Source organism: Centroberyx gerrardi, chromosome 13 (assembly GCF_048128805.1).
Source record: "Centroberyx gerrardi isolate f3 chromosome 13, fCenGer3.hap1.cur.20231027, whole genome shotgun sequence".
In the NCBI taxonomy this organism is placed as follows: domain Eukaryota; kingdom Metazoa; phylum Chordata; class Actinopteri; order Beryciformes; family Berycidae; genus Centroberyx; species Centroberyx gerrardi.
The window spans coordinates 29,917,114-29,941,976 of NC_136009.1; the positions used below are offsets into that span (position 1 = coordinate 29,917,114).

General features: G+C 43.5%; 2 protein-coding genes across 2 annotated transcripts in view; one reads left to right on the forward strand and one right to left on the reverse strand.

Annotated features, from left to right (window-relative positions):
* Window positions 1-42: 42 nt before the first annotated feature.
* Window positions 43-8,045, reverse strand: LOC139909057 (testicular spindle-associated protein SHCBP1L-like). Its single transcript, XM_078287895.1, has 11 exons — window positions 7,950-8,045; window positions 7,566-7,847; window positions 6,736-6,885; window positions 5,193-5,407; window positions 4,299-4,385; window positions 3,631-3,846; window positions 2,861-2,970; window positions 2,543-2,677; window positions 2,197-2,447; window positions 815-925; window positions 43-312 (listed from the first exon to the last, which is right to left on the reverse strand). The coding sequence occupies exons 1-11, from the start codon at window positions 8,043-8,045 to the stop codon at window positions 43-45; spliced, it is 1,923 nt and encodes a 640-aa protein (XP_078144021.1).
* A 4,549-nt stretch (window positions 8,046-12,594) lies between these two features.
* Window positions 12,595-24,863, forward strand: part of lamc1 (laminin, gamma 1) — a 72,545-nt gene continuing 60,276 nt past the window's right edge. Inside the window, exon 1 of the mRNA XM_078287896.1 lies at window positions 12,595-13,278. Coding sequence (XP_078144022.1) covers window positions 12,906-13,278 — 373 coding nt within the window. The 5' untranslated portion in view covers window positions 12,595-12,905. The remainder of the gene's footprint in view (window positions 13,279-24,863) is intronic.

The window sequence follows — 24,863 nt, forward strand, 5'->3', positions numbered from 1 at the left end:
GTATCGATCGTCACAGCGGAACAGAGCTGCTGTCCTGCGGCTTCATGCGCTGCTCCCTGCGCCGTGCAGCAGGCCGCAGTCTCCCAGCCGGTTGTCGTGCAGCGTGTTGCCGTTCAGCTCCAGACTCAGCTGCTGCAGATCCCAGACCAGCTTGTCCTCCTCGCTCCGGTCGCCGCCCGCCGTCGTGGCGGGACTCTCTTCTTCCCCCTCTGCGACGGGCAGACTGATGTCGGGGACCACGACGGTCACCCCGTAGCCCTTGTTGTCATGGATACGGTTCCCTGACATCCTGAGGCGGGGCTTAGGGAGGACCTGACCAGAGACGGAGTTCATGACACTGACCGGGAAGGAAACCAGCCACCATTTTTCACTAATTAACCAGCTAACTAGATGTTCGGCATAGAATAAGACTCCAGATGATGGTTGATGACCTGGAGAGGAGGCTGACATTCACAAAGTACTTGAGGAAAGAGAGATCCAGGACAATCCAAATAGGTTAAGAAGCCTAATCTATTTGGTTATTCATTATGAAAAGTTATGATGCGTTTAGGCTTCTTTACCCTGATGAAGGCCAGGGGACCGAAATGTGTCAGCTACAGTTTTTAGCTTTTCATAAATACAATAAAGGCTTTGGAGAGCCTTGGATCTCTTAAGAGCCTTTTTTCCACAGAGCACCAAACTCCACTGGACTTTGAAGTTAAAAGTCTGTTGTCTCTATTAAGTTTCTAACACTGCTTGTTTTTATGGCCGGTGTTCTCCTGTATTAGCTGAACAGCAGACTGTTAATATGACCGCTGACAGAACAGATGGTTACCTTCAGACTGACGGCTCCCTGGGAGCCTTTGGCCTCCTGGCTGCTGCAGTGATGGATTTCATTCCCATAAAGCTCTGCAGCGCTGCCTGGAAACAGCTCCACCCCGGGACCCTGCAGACAAGATGGCCGCCAGGGAGATTTAACAGCACCGACCAGGGACAGTCGCTACGAGAACCTTTCCCTCTGACGGACACTATATAATCTCTCATGAAACTTGACCAGTCGGTGTTTTTGAATGGAAAAGGTTGTTGACTATGACTTAGAATAAAATCCACTGCAATCAAACACTGTAAAAATGTAACTTAGTCTGTAGCAGCCCACAGGTAATTACAATAGAAGGAAGATTGTTTTTGTAGTAAAACAGAATTTCTGCAATTAATTCATGTACTCTTTCCTGAGGAGGTCTGGCAGAGTCACTATCATTTAAATCACTTCTTAAAACTCATTTTTATACACTTGCTTTTATGTGATTTTTTTTTTAAAATTATTTTAGCCCTCTTCTTGTCCTTTTATCTTGTGGTGCCTTGTTGTTTTTATTTGTTTGAATGTATTGTATGATTTTGATGTTTGATTTTATTTGATTGTATTAGTATTACTCTGTAAGATACTGAGGCCTTTCTCTTTCTCTGAACTCGACACTAGAGGGCGGCGTGACTTCCTTGAATCCTTCACAACAGAAGAGGAGAAGCAGGAATCTGAGTTTGAACTGGACAGAATCTGTAAAACTGTGTGACGTGTGACAGGTGATGCGTGGGATTCAAACCCTGACTTTTTGAGTAAGTTACGATCCCCGCCTGCTGAGCCACCAGGACGGCCATGTGAAGCCTTTTTAACCCATAACACCTGACTGACATGCAAGAGCCAATCACTACCATCTATATGGAATAGATAAGCTCATTCATACTAGGGCCGCGACTAACAATAATTTTCATTATTGATTAATCTAGCAATTATTTTTTTGATTAAACAATTAATCATTTAGTCTATAGAATGTCAAAAATAATGACAAATGTCCATCACAAGTTACCAGAGCCCAAAGTGATTCTTCAAATTCATTCAAGTATTAATTTTATAATGATATGAAACGCAGAAAAGCAGCAAATCTTGCTTGTGAAGTCTTGTGAAGCTGTAACCAGCAAATGTTTGGTATTTTTACTTGATAAATTACTAAAACGATTAATTATCAAAATTATAATCGATTCATTTTCTGTCAATCGACTAATCGTTTCAGCACTAATTCATATTGTGATTTGTTTTCTTTGAAGCTTGCTAACTAATAAGAGTTTTTTGCAGCTTTGGGCTTAGTTTGTGTAACTGTGTGTGTGTGTGGTGGCAACAGGCTCGCTAAGTGACTAAAATGTAACATTAGATGTGAGCTGAACCTTGGCTCCAGAGATCTGACAGTCCTTCATGACGAGCGTCGCCCCGGTCAGGACCAAAACTCCGATGCCGTCACATTTGAGGACGCAGCCGTCCAGCGTCGTCCGTCCGGCCTCCGCCACCACGATGCCGTCGGTCGTCTCCCTCTGGACCAGCGTCAGGTTGGACAGCAACGCCTGGGACGCCCGCGACGCCACGAAGCCGTGGTGGGAGGGGTCCGACAGCAAAACCACTGCTTCACGCTCGCCTACTCCTGTGGACCGAGAGGAGGAGGAGGAAGACAAACTGATGATGGTCTGGATTCATTCAAGATTAGATGAAACTATAAGAAACGGTGATTCCGGTTACCGCGGATGGCAATGTCATCGGTGAGGGCGGCGAGGCCAAGGGCTTGGTATTCTCCAGGAAGCAGCAGCACCGAGTCTCCAGGGAAACAGGCGTCCAGGGCGTCCGACAGACTGTCGTGGTGTTGGATCAGAGGGTCTAAAGGCAAGCACCACTGGTACAGGACACAGGATGTTACAACAACAGCATCGTGTTTAGGAATACTGTTTTAGAATGATCAGGCATCTGAAGAGAACTGCAATCTACACTAGAGCCAGAGCCGGGACCAAATCTGAACGTAGCCCCATAGAGCTAGTTTTATTCACTGAGCAGTCTCATCACCCACCTTGTCTACTGTCCCCGTCTGGGCCACAATGTGAGTCACTAGCCTCCCTGAGGTCCTCGGTCCTCTCCTGCGTTTGTAGATCCTTGGGTAGGACGGGCCCAGGACCCTGAAGGACATTTTCTCATTAGCATCAGATCATCGTTAGCGCCGACGCCTCAAATCTCAACACATTCAGAATTTGTGACTTCAATTTAACAATCTGAGAAATATCGCCTCTCTATGGCTGCAGGTCTTTATGACACCAGTTTTTAAAAAACACATTTTTTAAGTAAATTCTCAGCTTAGACTGATATACAGGCTGATGGATTAGGGTTAGGGTTTAGTATGAATTAATATTTATTATTATCCTTATCCTGGGTTTCAGTGGAGAGTTTTAGTGTCCCATGATGGTGTAAATGTTTCAGAGGCTTTTCCACCCTGTTATTTGTAACATTCTGGAGGAACAATTTTTTTTTACATGAAAACAGTCCAATCTAAACGTTGAATATCAGCACAAAATAATGGCTATTGGCAGCTGCAATCCAAAAATAGCATTATCGGCCTTAAAAGGCCTGATCAGTCGAACCCTGCTCACTTCATGGTCCATGTTGACTAGAGTGTATTTTTCCTAACCTGCCTTGCATCATGAGGACCATGACAGAATTTTATGTAATTTAATGTGACATCCTCCATGATTTTATGGATACTTGGTGCATTTTAACATTAAACAGATCAAATATTCAGGCTGTGATCAGACTCCGGGTCAGCTGGAATAAGAACAGTCTACCTGAGTTTCGGGTCTTCCCAGAACTTGAGGAGGTCACAGAGCATCTTGACCTTGTAGAACTTCCTCCAGTACTCCCTCTCAGTGGGTGGAGCCTCCCTGCACAGGCCGGCCTGGTAGCGCATAAACTCCTCACGCTTGCTGTTGTATTCCTTCAGAGTCTCCCTGTAGTGCTGGCTGATGGGAGCTGGGATGATGCCGTCCTGGATGTCGTAGAACCTGCAGAGACAGAGAGCCGGCTGGGAAATCACCACCAAGTCACCACGCTTCTCTGCATCATCTGCAGTCCAGCTCTATTCTAAACATCTATGTGACTGCTAAACTAGTCAAAGTGGTGACTGGTGAATTTTGGATTTTACCAACTGTGGCTACAATTATTAACTGTGGAAACTAAAATTGAGATATTTTGAGATCCTGCATCCTCCATCCTTTTCTACACCGTTTGGAAACACTTCATCATCACTGAAGACTAGGCTTTTAAACTTTTAAACTTGCGGGGCAGCATTGCGATATTCAATTTTGGATGTCGCCCAAGCCTACTGAAGACATTTGTAATGCTCTTTGTGCAAACAATAAAATGGTCAGGTCATGTTTCCCTGTTTGTGTCACACAGAGTTAACTGTTGAGAGTGAAGTTTAAAGTTGTGAAGTGAAGGATGAGGAGTTCCTTACATCTGGAGGCGTCTGTCAATCACTCCGGCGTAATCTTCACATGGCGCCACATCGTCCCAGCCTCTCCACAGATACTCATAGAAAAACCTGTGGAGGCGAATGGAGAGCCAGGTTAAAGCCGGGCTGCTGGGTAATATAGGCTGTGGCTGGGAAATCTGCCTGCAAAGCAACAGTGAAACTGAACACAATAGATAGACAAAGTGCAACAGTGCTACACATACAGTATAATATACAGTCAAGATCACAGAATTAAGTAAATATGTATTTAAGCAAGGGTGGAAATAACTAATTACATTAACTGATGTTACTGTAATTGAGTAGCTTTTTTGTGTACTACTTTTTTGAGTATTTTTTAAAGTCAGTAATTTTACTTTTACTTAAGTACGTTTTTACTGAAGTATTGTACTTCACTAAATTTAAAATCCCATCCATTACAGAGGAAAAGATCACAGCTAACAACGTTCTCTTTTCTAAAAAATAACTCAGTAACTTTTACTCTGAGGACATTTTAAATGAGATTTTTTACTTTTACTGCAGTAGATTTTTTCAACAGTACTTACCAACAGTACTACCTCTACTTAAGTAAAATATAATCAAAGTAACATCAAAGTAACAGTACTACTACTTGAGTAGGACATTTTAGTACTCTTTCCACTGCATTCAAGTCTCTGGCATGATAAGTGGGTTTGTCTGCTCTACCTGCCACTTGGGTAGATAACCAAAATTCTTCAAGGGTTATTTTCTAGTGTAAAAATCAATTTAGCTGGTAAGAAAGTGACTTCAGTAGTGAATCCGCCGGCCTCCATGGTCAGTGGACAAACAGATCAACTTCCTGCCCTGAGCACAAACCAAACTCTCTCGGTCTCATATTCTAACTGAACAGCTGTAATGGACCTGGCCTGCTCCAGAGCCTCTGCGATGCGCTGGACGTCGGCTCCCTGGCCCTGGACGGGGTACAGGTCGAGGACACGCACGGTGCCGTGGTTCTCCAGCAGAACCTCCTCCACCAGGCCTCTGAACTGGTCTGACATGTCGCAGGAGAACGGCTCAGCCAGAGACACCGGCAGTCTGAGAGGAACACACTTCACCTCACAGGGAGAGGAGCAGACCTGCAGGAAAACACAGCAGATCAGAGAGGGAAGTACTGATGTACATTAATACTACTACTAATACTACTACTACTGTAACTGCTACTACTACTACTACTGCTACTACTACTACTGTAACTGCTACTACTACTACTGCTACTACTACTGTAACTGCTACTACTACTACTGTAACTGCTACTACTACTACTGCTACTACTACTGTAACTGCTACTACTACTACTACTGCTACTACTACTACTGTAACTGCTACTACTACTACTGCTACTACTACTGTAACTGCTACTACTACTACTGTAACTGCTACTACTACTACTGTAACTGCTACTACTACTACTGCTACTACTACTGTAACTGCTACTACTACTACTACTACTACTACTACTGCTACTACTACTACTACTGTAACTGCTACTACTACTACTGCTACTACTACTGTAACTGCTGCTACTACTACTACTACTAGGACTGCTACTACTACTTCTACTGTTACTGCTACTGTAACTGCTACTACTACTACTAGTACAACTACAACTTCTACTACTACTAAAACTACAACTACCACCACTACTACAACAACTACTACTGTTACTGCTACTACTACTACTACTACTGCTACTAACAATAATAATAGATTTGGGTCTATCTTTACAGGTATTTCTCATCGATCTCTGTGTAGTATAATGATAATATAAAGAACAGGTTATTAACACTAACTAGCACACTGATTTAAATTAAATTATGAAAGATGGCTGAACAGAGGGCACAGAGGTCAAGGAAGGAGCAGTGAATCCAAGTGAGTCCATGCATGCAAACAACTTTTAACAACTCACATCTGCATGTCTAAACACTTATTCTGTTCCTGTGTGGCCTTCTGTAGACTCACACCCTACATATGCTGTAAATTCACATATGAATTCATAGAGTTTGTAATACATTACAGATATTTGTATATTTTAAGTTGTTTTCAAACTGCATATATTTTCATATTGTACAAGTTTTGCAATAATTTCTTTGTCTCCGTTTGTTGTACTGCTGTTACTTGCACACCCTGCACGTATGCTGTAAATTCCTATATTGAATACTATACTGAATACGTTCTAGTGCTGTAACTGTTGGTTGTGTTATGTTTAATGCCCCCATTCGCTCTATTCTTATTTATATCCCAGTCTTTTCCTGTCCTGTATCCTGTTACTATTTTCTGGTGCAACAAACCAATTCCCCCACAAGGCCTACCAGTATCTGATCTCATCTACAGTTCAGTACTCAGGCTCAGTGGCAGGGATTACATGAATACGCTGGTTAATGGATAATATTTCTGTGCTGTTTACCTCCACCAGCACAGCAACAGGCGGCAGGACTGTGCTGTGGCTGCCGTCCAGAAGCAGCTCTAGAGCCACTTTCCACACGGCCGTCCAGGAGGGTGTGCAGTCCAGTTCCTCCTTTATGTACAGGTTTAAGGCTTCATCCACTTCTTCTGCCTGCAGAGTCAGTACACAACTTTAAACAGCTTTACTAGTTAGCTTGATAGCCACTATATCTTGTTTGCAACAATAAAACGACCGTTTTGTGCCTCCCAAATTAAGCAAGGGTGGAAGTAACTCATTACATTTACTCATGTTACTGTAATTGAGTTGCTTTTTTGTGTACTTGCACTTTTTTGAGTAGCTTTTAAAGTCAGTAATTTTACTTTTACTTACTTATACTACACTAGTTTAAATCCATCCATCACAGAACAGATTGTGTGTCTCTCCATCAGCAACAGAAACTGGATCAACGTAAACTGACAAACTGTGGATCCATTCACAGTGTTACTTTGTTTCTGCACTTTATTTTCTCATTTCTAATGTTTCCAGTGAAAAGAATTTAGTTTGAACTCTGTCCTCTCTCCTTTTAGAATCACGGAAAAGATCACAATTAACAACTTTCTCTTTTCTAAAAAGTAGGCCTAACTCAGTAACTTAAGTAAAATATCAGTAAAGTAACAATACTTCTACTGGAGCAGGACTTTTTGAGGTTTTGTATACAACATTTCAAGGAGCCTTCAAAGGGCCTTATATATGAGCAATGGAAGAAAACACACACAGACGTAACAGAAGTAAGTTAGTGGTTTATGTCACCTAACCTAGCTTAAGTAACTATTAACATTAAACCAACTCACCGAGCCTCTGCCAATCACCTGATCGCAGAACAGAGACGCCTGGTCGTTATAAGAGTAGGTTTTGTTGGAGGTGAAAACTGGAGGCAACGCTTTGGCAGATTTCCCACTATCGCCCATGTCTTCACCAACGGGTTTTAAAGTGGCAAATAGTTTTGTTCTCAGGCTGTGTATTTTCTTCCTAACTATTTGGGGACTAGCATCTGGTGAAGACTCCATGTCATCTTCACCCTCATCCTCCTCTTCTTCTTCCTCCCCCTCCTCTTCCTCACTCAGCTCCTCTGCCTTAGGGCTGTTGGTGGGAACCTTGATGCTGCAGTAGTCCGTGTCTTCCTCTGTCTCCACCGGGTCTTCCTCTGTCTTCACCGGGTCTTCCTCTGTCTCCACCGGGTCTTCCTCTGTCTCCACCGGGTCTTCTGCTGTCTCCACCTTTTCCTTCTCCCCCTTCTCCATAATATCATCACTCGGAGCACAAGTCGCCATGATTAAAGATTTGGTTGGTACACAGATAATAAAGATATTTAAGCTAGGTGTTAGCAGGTAGCTAGCTAGTTAACTGCCAAGCAACCATCCAACAAACCAAACTGTCAACAAACCGACGTTGCACATGAAACAGCCGTTTGAAATAACAATGAGCGGGAAAACTGAAGGGCTCGCGCTGTGTCATGCTGCCTTCAATGTCGCCTCGTAAGCTCCATTTTCCGTGTGTGGAGTTAGATACGATTTGTCACAGTTAGTCTAGTTTATTTGTGCAAGAAAGTAGCCTAAAATATAAAATGTCACTACACAGAATTAAACAAGATTGACCAGTAGGTGCTTGAAACCCCATAGGGCTTGTGAGATGACCACCTATATCAAATACAACTGAGTCACTGAAAAGGAAATTAATTTACAAATAATTAACTTACAAATAAAAATGGAAATGAAAATGACTTACAATGAAAATGACTTACAAATAAAAATGGAAATGAAAATGACTTACAAATGAAAATGAAAACATTAGTAAAATGGGGAAAAGAGTACAGAAGTAATAATAGTTTACACAAAGCAATAACTTTTTTTCTGTACTTTTTTTCATTAAAAAAAAACAACAAAAAAATTAACAACCAACTACAAAATAACTATATAAAAAAAAGTAAACGACAGCATGAAAATAATCAAGTGTGTTTTGGTGGGAAATCAGAATATGAATCCTTTAAGTACTTTTTAGATACTGCACAATCAAAGAAAGACTAGATAACTTGTCATATCTAACTTCTCACTGACATCTGGATATAACAGTGAGATCAGGGTTTCTTCGTCTCACCTGAACAATTTCTTATTTGTTTTCTTCTTTCTGTATGCAGAACAATTTTAATTTGTTTTAATCTCATTACTTGTGAAATAATTTCTTCATTTTTTCGCCTTTCTACTGTTTTCCTCTTTGTTAACTTGTGGTGTCATCTAGTTTGGTAAGCAGTTCAGTTGTGTTTTTGTCATCTGGAGATTAATTTCTGGTGTTTTTCCCTTGGAGTTTTTTCATCTCAGCTGGACAATATCTTATTTGTTTTCTGTTTGATCAGCAGCTTGTTGGCAGCAACAAGACTGATGGGTCTGAAACTGAAAAGAATATTTTTTACATGAAGAGATTGTAATGTTGTGATGTTGGACTTTATCAAAATAGAATATATATATATATTTGTGGGTGAAATGCCTAATTATCTTGTAATAATGAAAAGTGAAAGTCTGTTGAGATGATTGTGTTTAATGTGGAGTTATTCATTTATAGATTTTCTACACACTTCCTAGTCATCTGGGATTGTAAATCACTCCACCAGATGGCCGACAGGGGGCGCAGTCTGTCCTCCCACAGCCACAGGGACAGACTTCAGACACAACTTGTGATTCTGATTGAGAAAACTTTATTATCCATCATACGACAGAAAATTGTCTCTGAGCACATGCCAAAGAAAACTGTCTGTCATATGATGTACAATAAAGTTTTCTGAACTGAGAGTTGATATGGAGAGTTGTTGGTCCTATCACAAGCTGATCTGCTGCTGCAGTGGTTTCCAGTAGTTTTTTGTGAGTCATTATCAGAGGTGGGGACACGAGTCACATGACTTGGACTTGAGTCACAGTTTTAATTGCTTGAGACTTGACTTGATGCATGAAGAGAAGACTTGAGACTGGACTTGACTTGGGTTCTGGTGACTTGGGACTTGACTCTGACTTGTACTTTGATGACTTGAAAAGGTTTCTAAAGTCTTGACTTGAGATCTTGTGTTTGTGTAAATGACTTAGATTGAAAGTGATGAGATTTGTTCCAGCGGACGACTGAATTTAAATTCTGTTTTCTGAATTTGTATGGAATGATTGAATTTATTGAAGTTTAAACTGATTATAGAAATCAAACTCATGATGCTCTTACCAAGTTTTTATCCTATTAAAACCATATTGCATTGAAAAGTCCTAGATATTTAGTTTTCTTTAAGATATTAAATTGATACTGGACTCTTGATTTGTTCTGACTTGACTTGCTGTTCTACATTTAGACTTGAGACTTGACATTAATGACATGGACTTGACTTGGTAATCTACATTTAGACTTGAGACTTGACTTGAGACTTGTGCCACGAGACTTGAGACTGACTTGGGACTCGAGCAAAGCTGACTAAACCTCTGGTCATTATGTTATCAATAACAAGACATGAAGAGCCAAGACATTTCATACTTATGATTTTGAGGAAACTCGGCCTGATGCATCTCACCACTGTTTTATTTTTTTGGGGCATTTTTGCCTTTATTGGATAGTTCAAAGTAAGGAGAGAGAGAGAGGAAAGATCAGGAGAGAGAGGGGGATGACATGTGACAAAGGTCCTGGGCCGGATTTGAACCCAGGATTTTGCATTGACCTGGTCCACACCTCAGACCACTGATGTTTCAAATGTTTCAGCATGTTTAACTGTTCCAAGGGGTCGCTCCTGTCCAGGTCATCTCTCTCCTCTGATTTACTTCCCCTTTAAACATCAGAGCTGGTGGACACTGCAGAGGACAAACTGACAGAAAACAGTTAACAATTATTAACCTTTTTCAACTTCACTATTTTCCTACTTAATTCTTTAAAGCAATATTCCACCTAGTTTTAACATGGAGGTTATTCGGCACTTGTACGCCATGAAAACCAGAATATAAACTACTAACCAAGACCAGATGCAGCTGGACCAGTTTGTAGAGTTTGAATGAGACACAAAAGTCACCTGAAAACTGACATTGAACACGTTGGTGAACAGATTCAACAACAGATCCTGCTGGAAGACAATAAAGCAGCAACTGGTCCGTCCTCATTTTGCATTTCTATTCTTGGTTTACTCTAAAATTAGTATTTCAAAATAAAAGTAGATCCGGTCTCCCCAACAGGAACTATCTCTCCTAAATGGTATCCCTCCGCTGTGTTCTCTTCTATCAATAAAAAAGCTGTTTGGTGAGATTCTGTTCTGAAGCGTGGGACCAACAGTCAGCTGGAAATCACAGCAGCAGATCTGATGTTGAATCTGTTCACCAACGTGTTCAATGTCACTTTCCATTCAAATGAATGGGAAGTCAAAATCTGAACGCTACAAACTGGTCCAGCTGCATCTGATCTTGGTGAGGAGATTATATTCTGCTTTTATAATAAATAAGTCCATGTTGAAACTGAGTGGAATATTGCTTTAAGTATCTGTAAAGCGGATCATTTTCATTCATTTACAAGCAAGATGTATGAGCGATCACAATAAATACAAAAGTGATGTTGGAGTGTTGGTTCACATTGTCGGTTGGAGGCGGAGTCATCCTGGATCAACTCTTCTTTCACATCTATCTGTCTGCTCTTAAGATATGTTTCATTCACTAATGTGGGGAGTTTATGTTTATCTGATGCTTCACGCTCAGAGATCCAGTTTAACCTTTGACCTGTGGCGGCCTGGGTCGCTAACTCAAATCAGATTTCCCCCAATAAAGCTGTTTCAGTGGACCGGTTTTGTGTGAAAGTGGTTTGATAATAAAAGTGTGAAGATCCAATCAGACTGTAACTGTGTGGTAATGAACTCTGACAGAGTATCTCACACTGAGCCGACTCGCTGATTCAGTCTGACCTCAGTCTGCGTTCTCCTTTATCAGCTAATCTTGTCTGCCATTGTTTGAGCTGAAGTCCAAAGTACCAGGTGAAGATATTTTCCAACTCTCTACTCAGATCCATTACCTTTCATGGTGCCATTCAGAGTAGGGGAGACCGGGGAAGGTTGTGACACTTTTGGATTCAGCATCTACAGGGAGCTGAAGTGGAAATGTAGGCTGAAGTCTTCCTGTGGTTTAATTAGCGGCTAAGTGGCTAACGTGATTTTCCATTGACTGCAACCTAATCTGTCTTGTGTAACTGAACAAAGCAACAAATGGTGCTGAGCTTCACAGACTCACTACATATATTATATATATTTAGCAAGGGTATGTTACAGTGTTACAGTGTCATATTTCTCAGGACTTGTTTTTGTATTCATTCATGAAGAGTTTTAGTTGACTTAAAACACAAAGTAGGCTACTAAGTACAAGTGCAAGAAGTTTAAGTGCAAGAATAAAAATCAAAAGTTTGGTCTGAGACGTTTTTATTAAATTAAGCTGTGTCTAATCTAAAAAAAAAAAAATCACTGTAATATTCCTTTAGGGGTTTATAGTGTCTGGCAGTCAGGACTGAGTTTGCAGTGACCTACTGCATTTATAGTATTTTATATCCTTCTAAAATTGTTATAGGATTGCCAAAGTTATTTAAGTAAAGGTATGCTGCAGTGTTTTCATATTTCTCACGACTTGTTTTGGACCCATGCTAAGTTTTGTTTGTCTCTTTCCTAAACACAAGGCAGGAAGGTTAAAGTTCCAGAATAAACTCCAGATTTCACTGAGGTTTCCTCCCAGCTCACACGGAAGTCGCAGGGTCTCCGTGCCGCACGGTCTGACCTGCGCAGTAGCGGACTGGGTGTAGTCGGAGCTCTTCTTTTCCTGCTGGAGTTTCTCCATGGCGGTGGACACAAAGAGCTGAGGCCCGACGAGTTTGTGGAGCAGAACCAGGAGAACCGGGAGGAGAACCGGGAGGAGAACCTCTGGACGCGGCGTGGACAGAAAAACAAGCGCGGCGCTTCGGGAGAAACTTTCCGCATGGTTTCACTTCATGGTTTTACTTGATGGTTTTACTTGTTTTCTCAGGATCTCGGTAACCGGATAGTTACCGCAAAGTTTGGAGAAGTTGAGGGAGTGTTTGTTGGAGCCGTGTAGCTGCAGCAGAAGATTACTTTTGGTTGAAGGAAGGAAGGAAGGAAGGAAGGACTGAAAATGCGTTGTTTTATCCGAGCTCTGGTTGCATGGACTTGTCTGGCGGTGTGTGTCCGCGGTGCCATGGATGAATGTACGGATGACCTGAACAGACCTCAGCGCTGCATGCCTGAGTTCGTCAACGCTGCTTTCAACGTTACGGTGGTGGCGACCAACACCTGCGGCTCTCCGCCCGAGGAGTACTGCGTCCAGACCGGGGCCACCGGGGTCACCAAGTCCTGCCACATCTGCGACGCCCGGGACCCCCGGCAGCACCACAGCGCTGTCTACCTGACCGACTACAACAACCAGCAGGACACCACCTGGTGGCAGAGCCAGACCATGCTAGCGGGCATCCAGTACCCCAACTCCATCAACCTCACCCTGCACCTCGGTAAGGACCGCTGGCCCCCAGCCGAGCCCCGATAACACCCAGTTCTCTCGCTCTCACTACGGGAGAGAACCGCCACGCCGAACTCCATTCAAAAAAGGTGGTAGTTTAATGTTGCCTCGATTATCGGCAGAGGTACAAACCTGGTAGAACATGACTTAAGACATTTTAGAAAATATAAGGAGCCACTCTTCTATTCGGCATACATCCAATACACAAATCTGCACTTATCTCGGTAAATTTTGAACTTTCAATCGGTTCGCCTCTAAGTCCCTCAATCTTCATCCACCAAAATACACAGTGGATTGCGTGTAGCCAGCAGTGTAAACCAACTATAAAAGTTGAAATGTTACTGAAATAAAATGCTGCTTGGTGTATTGGGTGTGTGCCGAATTGAAGAGTGTCACCTTACGATTCAGGAAATATCTTAAGTCATGTTACAACGGGTGTGTGCGTTTGCCGAATACCAAGCAAACATTAAATTGCCATAGTTTTGAATGGCGTTTGGCGTGATTCTCTCTCTGGTATGGAGATGTTAGGCAACCAACTCTGACCCACTGTCCCAGGCTTTCCTAACCCCTTATATGAAAGTGGGGTCCCTAGAATGACCCCAAATCAAACCCAAAGAGAATTAGTATTAGATATAGTATTGTTTTATTACTTAACATCTTAATCATCACTTTATACTTTAGCTTGAAAGCTCTTGAATCAGATTTCACTGAGCAACCTGGAGAATGAAATGTTTTTGCACTCTGTCATAAAGTCAACAATATAACATGAAAGACATACTTTTCATTGTTGGGTTGGGTGGGTGATGTGTGTGTGTGTGTGTGTGTGTGTGTGTGTGTGTGTGTGGAAGGGGGGGGGGGGGGGGGCAGCAGCAATTTTCTGACCTCAGTATGGGGTCGCCCTCTGCTAAAAACCCTGGGAACTGTCCCGGCAGAGCGCCTGCTGGGTTTTGGTTCTGACACCGACTGCTGCCAGACTGCTGCCAGCAAGTTTAACGCTTCAGGTTGTGATTTCCAGTGTTTGCTTGTTTACCTCCGGCAGACCAACTGCACAGACCGACAAACTTTGTGTTCCCTCGTCAAACAGCTGGAGGTGTTAAGTTAGCAGCCTGGCGTCCTGCTGGGCCCTAAACGCATCGCCCTGCATGTGGATTCAGTTGTTGAGGTTTCCTGCGGGCTGGAGAGAGGATTTCTCTGAGGACAGTCTGTGTTAGAGTCTGTACCTCTGTCTCCCTCGGGGGAAATTTAGGATCATGTTGGCTTTGTGTTTAAGCTTTAGCATTAGTTTTAGCAGTGACTCTTACATTGGTCAGGTGCTGCATTCCCAACAGCAGCTGGGAGTTAAAGAACGGCAGCGGCTCTTAAAGTCAGTCCACATAAAACCTGCATGCAGGCTCCGCTACTGTAGTTTTCTTTGTGTTTTCTTTGTGCACAGGCTGAAGCTTTTAAAAATACTTGTCTATTTCTGAACCCGTCTAACTCTATCCACCCTGCACTACTGTTTTTAATAGTGCTTGACATTCCTGAGTGGTTTAGTCATGCTGCTCATTGGAGCTAAGCAACCTATCTCTGTAGCCTTAGGTAGCAAACTTTGATTAGGGCTGCAGCTGGGAGAAGAGAAAATGGAAGTGGAAACACAGGATATAAACACTGTTCTCTTTTTCTCTTTAGACAACTTCTTCATTGTTGTTGAGGTGTTTGGTGCAAAGACTTTGTCCCGCTTCAGTTACTTTTGTTTTTCTCAGTGTGTTTGACTCAGGTCTGCCTCGGGCTGAGGGAATGTGGCAGGCTTTACACCGGCCTACTAAACTGAACGCTTAACATCTCAGCACACGTTGAACAAGGAAAGATTAGCTTTGCCTGGAATTCCTGTTCTTTCTAATTTAATCGGTAATTGTTAAAGCTGCTCTCGGCGAGGTTTTCTGTTAAAAACACCCGTCTTCTCAGTCTGAACCAGGAAGTGTGTCTGCATCATCCCCACTAACTGAGACGCTGCAGGTCCTCCCTGTACGTCCAAATTAAACTCTGCTGTCAGTTTGCTCTCTGGTGGGAGAGACCGATCCAGACTGAAGAGGGAAATCCAGAAGAGAAGTTAGATCTTTTCCTCTCTGGTTCCTTTGGTTTCCTTTGCACAGACCGCTTTACTGACCTCACCACACAGGACTTCTGGGTAATGAAGTCCTGAATATCAAACGGTAACTGTGAAGTCTTTTGGCATGAACGGACTCTTTCCCGTTCAGCATGATGTTAGCAGGCAGAACTTGACTCATGGGAATTGTCTTATTACATGTTTCAGTGAGTTTGTGTTTTCAGTACAGAATGTTTCCTGGCTCTTCAGGAAGCGGTCTGGCCTCTCGTCGGGCCTGCAGGGAGTTTAGAGGCTCTTCATGTTTCCTTCAATCCGAGTATTCATTTAGTTTTTTTTGCCCATATTTTCGTTGGAAGAGTTTGATTCCAAAATGAGAATCTCCACCATCTGGGAAATGAGTCACACACTGATAACCAAAATATTGTTGATGCAATGCAAATTTAGTCCTTGGTGGACGAAATGAAAACACTTTCACAGATGGATCCTTGTTGTTTTAGAGAGATTGAAGGGTTTTATTTCTCAGAATGGATATGCAGCGTTTTGGAGAAGTTCCTGGTGTTTGGTGTTCGGTGCAGGAATGTCTTATCTTCCATATTTGTGCATCACAGATTAAGGGCACGATGCCAGCAGTTTTAATCCCAAGAACAATTGCCACTCTGCTGTATTTGCAGAGTTAAGGTTTGAGCTTTTTCCCGGTGTGTGTCGAGGACTTTGATGACTTTCATCTCTGTATGCCACTGACTGTCTGGCTGTGGCAGGAAGGAGGCAAGTCCCGACTCGCTCCGCAGCTCCGACTGAAGAGCGACATGAAAGACCTGCAGAGACGGGGAGAGGTAAACCTGCAGATGGACAGATGTGCTTCCCCGCATTTATCTGTATTTAGCCGTACACACTGTGGTGGCGGGTGAAGTTCAGCTGAAATTCCCCGCGAATGAGAAAAGACGACGCAGGCGGAGACGGCGCCCGGCGCTGCTGAACGACAGTCTGATCAAAACTCTGTGGAAAACAAAACCTTGTTGAAGTTAAGGCTGAAAGATACTGACACAGACTGAACTTTAAATTTGTTTAAAGACAAGTGATTTTGTTAAAATAAACTAGATGTGAGTGAGCAGATCGACTGAGTTTGAGTCTGATGAAGGTTTTGATTCTAAAACTCCTTGTTCACAAATCCAGTTTGGACCAAACTCTCTCTGAAGAAATTATCTGCAGAAATTGCATTAGTTCATATTGTGATTTCAGTGAATTGTCCAGCTCTGCGTGAAGTTCATCGTTCAGTCGCTCTGAAATATACAGAATCCGGTCTGAGTGGCCATTTTGTCAACCAAGGACTTCACTTACCAACAGTCTTTTAAAAACCACCATCGTTTGTGTTATTTTCTTGCTGGCGATCATCTTTAAGAGAGGCGTTCCTGGTTTTGAATGGTAGATATCTGTTTCTGGAACCAAACTCTTGAAATTCTTGTCATTCGCTCTCAGCTGAAGAGGAATGAATATTCATGAATATTCATGTGGGTCAGAGGGGAAAAACTCCTCAGTTCTGTCTGCTTCTATCTGCTTCTATCTGCTTCTATCTGTTTCTATCTGCTTCTATCTGTTTCTATCTGCTTCTATCTGTTTCTATCTGCTTCTATCTGCTTCTATCTGTTTCTATCTGTTTCTATCTGTTTCTATCTGCTTCTATCTGTTTCTATCTGTTTCTATCTGCTTCTATCTGCTTCTGTCTGTTTCTATCCGCTTCTATCTGCTTCTATCCACTTCTATCTGTTTCTATCTGTTTCTATCTGTTTCTATCTGCTTCTATCTGCTTCTATCTGTTTCTATCTGCTTCTATCTGCTTCTATCTGTTTCTATCTGCTTCTATCTGTTTCTATCTGCTTCTATCTGCTTCTATCTGTTTCTATCTGCTTCTATCTGCTTCTATCTGTTTCTATCTGTTTCTATCTGTTTCTATCTGCTTCTATCTGTTTCTATCTGTTTCTATCTGCTTCTATCTGCTTCTGTCTGTTTCTATCCGCTTCTATCTGCTTCTATCCACTTCTATGTGCTTCTATCTGTTTCTATCCACTTCTATCCGCTTCTATCTGCTTCTATACGCTTCTGTCCACTTGTATTCACATCTATCTACTTCTATCTGTTTCTATCTGCTTCTGTCTGCTTCTATACACTTCTATCCGCTTCTATATACTTCTATCTGCTTCTATCTGCCTCTATCTGCCTCTATCTGCTTGTCTCTGCTGTTTAAAGGCGTTCAGATTGGAAGCCAAGCTGTTTGAAACCCGTCTGTCTCTCTGTCTGTCTGTCTGTCTCTCTGTCTGTCTCTCTGTCTGACTGTCTGTCTGACTGTCTGTCTGACTGTCTGTCTGTCTGTTGTCTGTCTGTTGTCTGTCTGCGGGGAATCGGTCATAAACACAGCGAAGTGTTCAGTCCCACTGCGCTGAGACCAACACCTGCAGTCTGAACACTTCCGCCTGCCGGACACATCACAGTGGAGATGTTGTTTATTAACCCTGAGGATCCGACTGGACTGGATCCTCCACACACGAATCTGACCAGTGTCCAGTGTCCAGTGTCCAGTCCCCCCTGACCTTTCTTCTCATCAGGCCTCTGAAACAGCGTTCAGACCATCATGGGACACTAAACCTCTCATGAGTGGCATTACAACTACACCACATATAGCCATGTGTGTGTCAGGACTGAAGAAAGTTCCAATTCCCAAACTTTTCAAAAACTGAGAAGTAGGATTCACTGATAAGGGGCTTTGAAGACCACACACACACACTCAGGAAACTCTATATATAGTAGGGAAACTCCATGTATCTTATGACTTTAAATGAAGAATTTATTCACAAAAAATAACTGAACGATTAATGAACAAAACACAAAGAAAACAAAGTGTGTTTTTCTGTAGCTGTGGTCCGGCAGCGGATGATGTGACTGACTGTCTGATATTTAATATTTACTAAAGGTCCGAATACATCCGTCTAATCCTAATATTTAGCAGTACCGGTCCTCACTTGAACCCGATAGAAACCCAAACACAACAGAAACGGCTCTCGGCGCTCCTGGTTCAGATTAGGATGTTTTCGGAGTGGAACCCATCTGGCTGGCAGCGGCGGATCTGTCGGGCGTCTGCGCTCCACACTTGGCGGCAGCGAGCGCCGCGCAGCCAAGACGCGTTCACGCACCATTCCTCTTCTGTTCCGCTGATGTGCGACACGTCTCGCCGGCCAAATCGCCGCTCTGGCCGGCGGACAGGAAGAGGTTCGTCTGTCCCGGCAGTGTGGGAAAAGCCAGCGGGACGGTTTCTCTGGCCCCGGGCCGCCTGTCATGTTCCTCGCAGGCTTTCCTAAACGCCGTAAAAGACTTGAGTCATTTTTTTTTTTTCTCTGGACTGGCCAGCTGTTGCAAATTATACCAATCTGAGAGTGGAGGAGGAGGAGGAGGAGGAGGAAGAGGAGGGGGGGGGGGGGAGCAGGGAAGAGTCATCTGGTTAAGAGCTATTGTTTTGCTGCTGAAGGAATGAGCTCAGCGTGGGAAACTTGGATGTTTAACAGTGTGAGCGCTGCACAGCTGGACGGCTCGGTTTGGAAATCTGTAATGTGTTTATTGCAGTCGATGAAAGAGGCAGGAAATGTGAAACGCTGCTTCTATTGAGTTCTACTGTCAAATCTAAACTTTAACTAACGGCTTCCTCTCCTCTGGGGTCAAATATACATCAGCTGCTTTTCGTAATTGTTGGAATTCCTATTATCTTTATGATTTTTTCCCCCTGTATTTTGTCCAATAACTCGTCCATACGTTGATAACTTTTTGTCCATTTTGGCATATAGATAGTTCAGGTCAGCAGCTACTGGGATGCAAAAAATGCCACAGATTGGCCCATAGGGGGCGCTGTAATAAGCTCCCAAAGTCTGAGGCTCAGCCCCGCCGTCCTGTTAGTCGTAGAGATGTGGAACTTGGTACAGATATGTATCTGATCATGATGAACAGTTTTGCTCGCCTTTCCGACCCATAAGGTCTGCCTAAATTTTTTTCTGCCATTTTGGAGTTTTTGAAAAACCTTCAAAAATCTTCTTCTTATGAACTGGAAGTCAGAATGACGCCAAACTTGGTCTGCAGGCTTCTTACACTGACCTTTACTTTGTTTGAAAGTAGCTAAGGAATCGGGCAAAAAATGAGTAATTGACCAAGTTTTGTTTTAGTTCATCAGGTGTTTTTCTATCTCTCCAATCAAATCTAACCTGTTGTTCTTGTTAGCAAAGCTCCCCACTTTGCTCTTGGAGCTCGAGCAGGAATCCTTTTTAAGTTTTGAAGGATCTGATGTTGTTTTGCTCTGATGTCCGTCCTCCGCCTTCAGAGGCCCACAGACTTCAAAGAGCCACGCAGGTACTGAAGCGAGAAAGCGATCCTCCTCCGCCTGCTCGGATCGTCAGATAGATACAGCTGTTTTCACATGAACGTGCGGGGAGCGTTCACGTGACGCCGCTCCGCAGGTTGCCGCCACGCCGTTTACATTTCTGTCTTGTTTCCTTTAAACAAAGCGGAGGTCAGAAAGCGGCGCCGGTAGTCGACGAGGAGAGAAGAGTCTGGAAACGGGTTGGAGGTTAAACATGAGACGGTCAGCTTCTCCTCTGCTATCTCTGTCTGTGTAACCTTGGGTCTTAAAGCCTCGGCAGTCACGCGAGCCTCTGGCGTCACGGGCTGCATGTCAAGGTGACATGTCTGCCGCCGCTGCGCTCTCTGAGCCCGATAAGACAGAAACACTCGGATCCTGCCTGGTGTCGCTGAGAAGAGGGAGCGGACGATGCATTCTTGTTTGGAAAAAGATTCAGTTCGTGTGCTGATTTTGATGGGGAATGATCATAATAAACTTTATTTATATAGCACTTTTAAAAACAAGGTTACAAAGTGCTTTACAAAATAAAATATAAAACAGAAGAGTAACCAGTAGGACTAAAAGGTATGAAGCCTTGACTGTATTTATGGTTACAAAACCAGACATGGATAGTGAGTCATATGACAGTTTAGTTGAATTTACCACACATCAGCCAGTCTGAGCCTCCACCAAAAGTATGTCTTCGATTTTTATTGAGACTCATTATCAGGAAGGGAAATTGCCACCAGCTGCCAGATTCATGCAGGATCATTTTACCTGAGAAATGACTCCAAGTTAAAGTTGTCTGGATACATTTTGGGGATAACCAGCCCGCTGTGGCCGGTGGATAAAAAAAAACCCATTTCCTGCCCTGATCACTAGATCCCAGGTGTGTTTGAAGATGGATTGACGGAGCCGTCGGAGCCTGAAGGAGTCGGTCCGGAGTGTTGTCAGATTGTTGGCCTTCGCTCCGCCGGGCCGGACCTCTCCTCTTCTCTTCTCTTCCTGTGGAACAACCGGACGTTTCTTCACTTCGTCCTGACATTCCTGCCTTCGTACAGAAAGCCAGACGTATACATTACTTCCGAAGTGATCAGCTGAACTGGATTCTGTAACTAAACGATATCTGTGCTTCCAAATCCAAACCGGAGACGTACGGCAGCGCAGAGTCTGAAAACGCAGATTACATGTCGTGATCGTAACGTGAAAATGTTCGCTAATGGTTAGGTTGTAAGTAAAAAAAACAGCTGGATTAAGGTGACTGTTAAGGTTAGGCAATTAGAACAGTTTGGTTAAGCTTGTGGTAAAGTTTTGGTCGTGGTTTAACGATAAAAAACGTGTTTCCTTCTCCTTTCCTGCTAGTGAAACTCATTCCTCTCTCTTATCGTGCGTATTTACATTTTAAAACATCGTGCTCACACTGATGTTCCCGATGATGAAGCGGGGCGCTGCGATCTCATTTCTGCACGTGCTCAGTGAGAGCTCGCAAAGCCATTATTCTCTCCTGTGATTTGATTACTCAAGTAGGATTTAGAAAAGCGGTTTCCCTTCAGGCTACGACTCTCTGTCTGCCCACAGCGTGACTCACCGTCTGCAGAGGAGCGGAGGAGCGGCGTCCCGGGGCAGCCGGAGCCGCCCGCGAATTAATTTGATTCAAATTGTTGGCTTTTGTGTGTTTATCTGAGGAGTTTTGCTTTACAGTGAGCGATTATGAGTCTCTGTAGTTCCAGGACATCACGATTCCTCATATGATCCGTGCATTAGTTTGTGATTATCCAAACTATTACTGCTTGAATTAATGTTAAAAGTATATTTGGAGTCATTACTAACTCAAGTGTGAGCCTTGTATTTTAAATCTAGCTTTTCTCTAGACTCACAGGAATATTTCTTCCATCTACTGTCAGGCTGCTGTGACCTCTGACCTCTTGACCTCCTTACTTTTGTGGTTTTTGGTTGCTTGTAATGTTGGTGATCCAGGATCTGAAGCTTACTCTACTCTCTGGATATGAGAATAAAAGATAAATCGCTAGTAATGCAAATTTACTCTTCCAAACCAAACCAGGAGTCGTTTTTTTCCCAGCAGGCATCAGAGGAGTAAAAATTAATGCAGCCATTTCAGGAATTTCCAAGTTTGGCAGTTCGCTTTAGACTTGTAAGACTTTGACTTAACCCCCCCCCCCCCCCCCCCCTGCCCCCACCCCGTCCCCCCCACCCCGTCCCCCCACCCCCATCAAAGCACCCCCAGTCTGAGACGACGACAGGATCCTATCTTTAGATCTGAGGCCTGGGTGACCGCTCCCCACCTTCCCTCCTCAAGTCCTACAACCTCACAAAACTCTTTTGTCTTTTTTTTCTTTACACAGAGGGGGGGAGGGGGTCTTCAGGAGGTGGATTAGCCTTTTTGTGTGGTCATTCTTTGCCGTCTGGCCATATCACCCCCCACCTCCAAATCTCTCCCCTCTCTCTTTGAATCTCTCTGTCCTCTTATTTACCTGCCTCCCTTTCTCTCTAATAGCGTTCATTCTCTTTTCTTCTTTGAGGAATTACACTTGAGATTCGCCCGCTGATGCTGTTGTTAAGGAGCTGTAACCGCCGCTCTGTGTTTGCCGTCCCAGTCATCAGTGTTTACTTTGAAGTCGAAACTTAACATTCTTGTTGCTGTGTGCTAATTAAAAGGCCTGCGGTGCGTTCAGGCTGCCGGACGGTCACATGGTCCCGTCCGGCCCGGGGGCCGAGGAGACCGGCCTCCCGACTCCCGGCTTTTGGGTTTTTCGCTTGCTGAAAACCTTAACAAGCTGAAAGTGATGCTGCACTTTGGTAAAACCTTGGGTTGTGTAGCTGTAAATAGGCAAAAACAAGTGAGAGACTTTTTTTTTTTTTATATATTGGCAGAATCTGCTTTGTCCGGTCTCCCTTCGTCCGGTCTCCCTTTTTACACCCATTTACAATTATTGGTAAATGTTTTATTCTCCAGTCTGCTCTACCGGAGCAACAGATCACAGAATCACTGATTTTGGGGTTTTATCATGGAGGAAGAGACACAACCAGAGTCACACAGAGATTTTAGGCGGTTAAAGCTGCGTACTTTCCCTCGTGGGGCTGATTTGTTCCACTGCTTCTACACAGAGTGGGAAAACACCAGCAGATACCAGACAAATAATAATAATAATAATAATAATACATTTAATTTGTAATGCACTTTTCATTAGAAGTAAATCTCAAAGTGCTACAGAGTGAAGGAGAAAAAAAAACAAAAAAAAAACCAGGAGCATAAAAACCGATAAAAATGAACCAACAGCAAAGATCCTAAAAGCCACACAAAGGAAAAAGGCCTGATTAAAAAGGAAAAGTTTATAGACAAATGGTGAGTTTTGTCTGTGGCTGGTAAGAGACAGTGATGGACGATCTGTTTATCTCACCATCCGATTCGAGGCGTGATATTGGGGTTCAGGATTCAATACAACCACAAAGTCTGACTGTGCAGAATTATGTTTATTTCTGAGGCGCAAATCTTTCTAACGATGCCATTGGCTCGCTAAAATGTAAACAACAATTTACAAACGTTATTACAAAGTGTAAGACTGCGGTCTGTCAGGTCGGGAGCTGGGGTTTCCCTGCTTGGTTAGTTTTTAGTTTTGATCCCAGTTCTGGCTCCAGTGCAGAACACGGCGCTGAATCCTTTCTCTGGAACATTTAGCATCGTAAACACAGACACCGTCCTGTAGCCGGAGGGTCACGGGGTCGAACCCGAGACGCTGAACCTCCGCCTGCCGCTCAGCGTAAACCAGTCCAGATAAAATATAAACTAGACTCCTCTGTGTGTGTTTGAGTGGATGCGGAGGAATCCCCGGCCCACAGTCGGCACGTGACTCCGGTCTGACCTTTGGAGTTTCATCACCCGGAGCCTCGCAACACGTTTCGCTCACTGGAACAAGTGATTTTTTTTTGCACAGAGCGAGTAGGACAAGTGATGCTAATTGGTTCCCCAGGGAGCGCAGCGTTTCCAGCATCCAGCTCATAAGCTCATTAGCCTTTCGCCCGCTCAGGGCGCAGCGTGACGCATCACAGCCGGCGCTCGCACCCCCGCCCGCCGAGCGCCGCCGCGTCAGCTCCAGGTAGACGGAAAGATGGATTTGTTTGTTTGATTTGTTTAATTAGTGAATCAGATCAGGAGAGATTCCTCTAAGCTGCTAACACACTCTGGAAACCCACGCCGGCGCTTTTGGTTTAGCCGTGTTCGAGCTTGTGGATGTTTTTCCTCGTCCTTTTTCTTTTTCTTTTTTTTTTTCAGAAAGTGCGTCCTGCCCGATTCACATAAAGTCCTAAACTCTGTACGTACATAACGGCTTATTACAGCCTGTATTGTTCCTGACATCTGGATCAGACTGAACAGCGAGGTGATGAAGTCATTGACATACTGTATACAAGACATCGCTGAGGTGTAACTCATGTTTCTCATGCAATGACTGTAATTACCAGTTTATCTCTGCAAATAAAAACTGCCTCCGCAACGGTACGCTTTCACCGGATACATACTCTGACATGAATTTATTATAGTAAAGCTGCAAAGTTAACATGCTTAAGGCGGTGAGAGCTGCATACTTTCCCTTGTGGGGCCGATTTGTTCCACTGCCTCTGCAGAGAGAGCAGCAGATACAGACAGAGGTTGGTGCATGTTGTCATGTGGAGGCTCTTCTCTGTAAATCACATCTGTAAATCACATTTGGTCGGTTGAAGAGTCAAACTGCCTGGTGAATTTTTGGAAATGAAAGGGGAAAAATGTCTGTCGCAACTTTGCAGCTCCTCCAAGATCCATGAATCAATGAGAACCAAAGAAATGAAAATGTTCAGCTACTGATGAAGCTTTAATATTAAACACCAACGTGTTTCAGCTGCAGTGGCTTTCGTCAGCCTAACCGCTGTAAGATGGATGGAAACACGTGTCCTGCCTGGTTCTGCTGATGGAAGGCAGAGCGTGCTGAAGATGCATGAATCAATAGGAAAATTGACAAAGCTTTAGTGTTAAAAACCAACATGTTTCAGCAGCAATAGTGAAATGAAACGAAATGGAAACTAGTGTCCTGCTCTGGAATATCAAACGAGTCCTAACCCTGAT

Bases quoted from the DNA above. Each gene is read 5' to 3' on its own strand.
- LOC139909057 (XM_078287895.1), bottom strand. From the start codon at position 8,045: ATGGCGACTTGTGCTCCGAGTGATGATATTATGGAGAAGGGGGAGAAG. The intron at 7,848-7,949 runs GTGGAGACAGAG...AACAGCCCTAAG, and splicing joins TGGAGACAGAGGAAGACCCG to GCAGAGGAGCTGAGTGAGGA. The intron at 4,386-5,192 runs GTCCATTACAGC...TCGCCTCCACAG, and splicing joins GAGGCTCTGGAGCAGGCCAG to GTTTTTCTATGAGTATCTGT.